This window comes from Somniosus microcephalus, chromosome 4 (genome assembly GCF_052327205.1).
Source record: "Somniosus microcephalus isolate GS21.2 chromosome 4, FLI_Smic_1.0, whole genome shotgun sequence".
Classification (NCBI taxonomy): domain Eukaryota; kingdom Metazoa; phylum Chordata; class Chondrichthyes; order Squaliformes; family Somniosidae; genus Somniosus; species Somniosus microcephalus.
Genome location: NC_140990.1, coordinates 87,491,888 through 87,495,889, shown reverse-complemented (window position 1 = coordinate 87,495,889; position 4,002 = coordinate 87,491,888). Strand labels below are relative to the sequence as shown.

The window sequence follows — 4,002 nt, the reverse complement described above, 5'->3', positions numbered from 1 at the left end:
CGAGAGAGACAGAGAGGGAGTGGGCAGAGAGAGAGACAGACAGCGAATAGGCTGAGAGACTAAAATAAAGATGAACCGTCAATCTATAGAGAGAGCATGATGGAGAGAATGGGAGAGGAGAGGAGAGAGGGCGGCAGAGAGACAGAGAGAAAAATAGTGCAGAGAGAGAAAGAGAAATGAGCAGACAATTTGTTGAGACAGCAAGACAGAGAAAGCGTGTCACAGAGAGGGAGGCAGATGAGTGAGGGAAGCAAGAGAGGGAGGCAAAAGCGGAAAGATAGAGCCAGAAGGGCACGGGAAATATAGAGAGACACAGAGAGAGAGAAAGACAGGGGTGTGCGCGAAGAGAGAAGAGAAGCAAAAGGGAAAGATGGAGCAAGACGTGCACGGGAAATATAGAGAGCCACAGAGAGTGAATGCTTCTGAAACATTTCTTCCGGTGGCTGGATGTGTTTCGTCATCTTGCCAAAGCACAGTCCATCTCTGTGAACAGTTGTTGAGCTTTTATATTCTCAGCACCCACGAGCTCCCTGAGGAGACGGGGAGAGTGAGAGAATCTAGGTGAGATTGAAGAGAGGGAAAAACACGGGAGTAAAAACAAGGCAGATAAAGGATTGGGACATGGAAAAATAGTGAAATGGAAAGGCAGAGTCAGGCACAGCGAGGCTGGAGTTCAACCCAGGGGTGAACAGTCAGTATCGAAGGAGTGAGAGACCCCAGTTACTGCACAGACTTCTGAAGAGATGCACTGAGAGACACCAGTCAGTGTGCAGGTATCTCCCCGAGGGAGAGCGGGAGTGAGAGACACCAGTCAGTGTGCAGGTATCTCCCCGAGGGAGAGCGGGACTGAGAGACACCAGTCAGTGGGCAGGTATCTCCCCGAGGGAGAGCGGGACTGAGAGACACCAGTCAGAATACAGGTATTCCCCTGAGAGAGAGGGAGTGAGAGACACCAGTCAGTGTGCAGGTATCTCCCCGAGGAAGAGCGGGAGTGAGAGACACCAGTCAGTGTGCAGGTATCTCCCCGAGGAAGAGCGGGACTGAGAGACACCAGTCAGTGTGCAGGTATCTCCCCGAGGGAGAGCGGGAGTGAGAGACACCAGTCAGTGTGCAGGTATCTCCCCGAGGGAGAGCGGGACTGAGAGACACCAGTCAGTGGGCAGGTATCTCCCCGAGGGAGAGCGGGACTGAGAGACACCAGTCAGAATACAGGTATTCCCCTGAGAGAGAGGGAGTGAGAGACACCAGTCAGTGTGCAGGTATCTCCCCGAGGGAGAGCGGGACTGAGAGACACCAGTCAGTGTGCAGGTATCTCCCCGAGGGAGAGCGGGACTGAGAGACACCAGTCAGAATACAGGTATTCCCCTGAGAGAGAGGGACTGAGAAACACCAGTCAGTGGGCAGGTATCTCCCTGAGGGGGAGGGACTGAGACACCAGTCAGTGTACAGATATCTCCCTGAGGGAGCGAGGGACTGGGAGACACCAGTCAGTGTATAGATATCTCCCTGAGGGAGAGGGGACTGATAAACATCCGTCAGTGAACACAGAGCTCCCTGAGGGAGAGAGGGACTGAGAGATACCAGTCAGTGTGCAGGTATCTAAGCTGCCAGCCAGTTTACAGATATCTCCCTGAGAGAGGGACTGAGAGAAATCAGTCAGTGTACAGATATCTTCCTGAGAGAGAGGGACTGAGCGACACCATGTGTGCAGTTATCACCCCGATGGAGAGAGTGACTGAGAGAGAGCGGTCCATACACATATATCTCCCTGAGGGAGATTGACTGAGACACCAGTACAGATATGTCACTTACAAATACATAGGATGCCAGCATTTCCAATACTTCAATAACTTTTTCCATATCTGTCCATTTACAGGCTTCAGTTTCCAACGCGAAATGTGGAATTCTATTACCACAGAAATCTGTTGGCCCTATTGGTTTCCATAGGTTTGGGATAAGACCTTCGCCCAGCCTGAACCCATGAGATAGGATTAACGTGTTGGAGACCCAACTGAGTCCTTCAACAAGCAATAACCTGACAGTGCGGTGCCAACTGTTACTGGACAATATATGATCTAAGTTTCCCCACATTTTTCATCAGTTGTTCTTTATTTTTTAACACAACATCAAATGGCCACATTGGTGAGCTGGAATGCAACAGTCACCAGACCCTGGTCGGAGATCAACTCAACCAATCAGACTGGAAATGCAAGTCTTGGGCCCTTGATAGACAGCGCTGCTGAATCCAGCTTCATGATACGATTGATTGTCGTTTCCATTCTCCTTGGCCCAATCATTGTGTTGGGTACTATTGGGAACTCAATTGCACTGTGGCACATCGTACAAATGAAGAAGATTTCATCATCAACTGATGTCCTCCTGCTTGACTTAACCATCATCAACTTCTTGGTCATCCTGGCTTCTACAACTTACTTTATTAGATATATCGATGACTCTGTCTTAGCGGATTTACTCAGTGATGTCAGTTTTATCTTGAGTCTAATCAATCTTTATGGCAATCCACCCTTCATGACCTGCATTGCTATTGACCAATACATTGCTGTTGTCCACCCAATCAGGTCTTATGCCTGGAGAAAGCCCAAATATTACGTTTGCCTGTCAATTCTAATTTGGCTTGCTGTGCTATCCCTGAGCCTGGGGATTTATTTCGCCACAAAAGTCGAGTTTAACAGCACAGTTCCATGCAAGACTATGGTTGCACTCTGGGAAGGGAACCCGGTGCTTTTGCTGTGCAGCGAATTGATCACATGTTTCATCCCAGTGCTGATCCTGTTGATCTGCTATGCCCTGACCACAAGGAAACTGATCGAAGTGGGAGCTGGGAAGGAATCCATGGAGCTGATGAAGAAGAAAGTGCTGTGGACCATTTGGGCGATTCTGGCTCTCCTCCTTTTCTGCTTTGCCCCATTTCACATCCTTGAACTGTCTTTTGTGTTGAAGAACCTGCTGAGTCCCTCAGGAGAAATTGCAATGTGGTACGTTTGTGTTATTCGGGGCTATACGTGGGCCCTCACTTTCCTCAGCACCGTCCTCAATCCCCTGCTCTACATTTTCAGGTCCCAAAATTTTCAACGGAGACCACATTCCTGTTGTGTGTAGAATGTCACCAACGTGTGGCCCAATGTCCCCACACCCCCACACCCTCCCTACATTGACCAGAGTGTCGGTTACAATGCAGAATCTGACTTACCATTTCCCAACAAGGAGTTGCAATAAGAGTATGATGAAGACAAGGCCACCGGGCGCCATTGATTGGTTCCCCGAGACTCCATGCCACCAGTGGGGCTTCACATGTAGTTTGCAAAGGGTAGATCTAGTATGAGACAAAATAATTTACTGATGGAAGACTGTAAAATTTAGGGCCTGGTGTGTGTAGCCGGGGCAGGGAGGCGATAGGACGACATACGTCTTTCGGGATGGGAGATAGTTGGAATATGGTGTGGGGACCTGACATTACCGAGTCTCCGCCCATGTTCCTCAATTGGGAATAGCGACTGGATGGAGCAGGTACTTGTGTTTGCTCCCTTCAATCATGATGGAGCAGTGGGATGAGTTTTGGATTGATACAGGGCTACAGAGAGAAAGCTGGGCATTGGTATTAGTTTGGGATTCATATAAGGCTATGAGGAGAGAGTGGGGCACTGGGGTTAGTTTGGGATGGATACAGGGCTGTCGCGAGAGGGTTGATAGAGGACTATGGGGAGAGAGTGGAGGAGTGGGATTAGTTTGGGATTGATAAAGTGCCATTGGGAGCGAGCGGGGCTGTGGGATTAGACTGGGATTTGTACAGGGCTATGGGGAGTGAGCAGGGCTGTGGGATTAGACTAGGATTTATACAGTGCCATGTGGAGCGAGCGGGGCTGTGGGATTAGACTGGGATTTGTACAGGGCTATGGGGAGTGAGCAGGGCTGTGGGATTAGACTGGGATTTATACAGGGCTATGGGGAGTGAGCGGGGCTGTGGGATTAGACTGGGATTTA

At 49.8% G+C, this 4,002-nt stretch overlaps 1 protein-coding gene across 1 annotated transcript; it reads left to right on the top strand.

The window, feature by feature from the left end:
* The first annotated feature begins 2,130 nt into the window (after positions 1-2,130).
* On the top strand, positions 2,131-3,120 carry LOC147119456 (mu-type opioid receptor-like). The gene has a single exon (XM_085984097.1). It carries the CDS (start codon positions 2,131-2,133, stop codon positions 3,118-3,120), a length of 990 nt encoding a protein of 329 aa, XP_085840223.1.
* Positions 3,121-4,002: the final 882 nt, after the last annotated feature.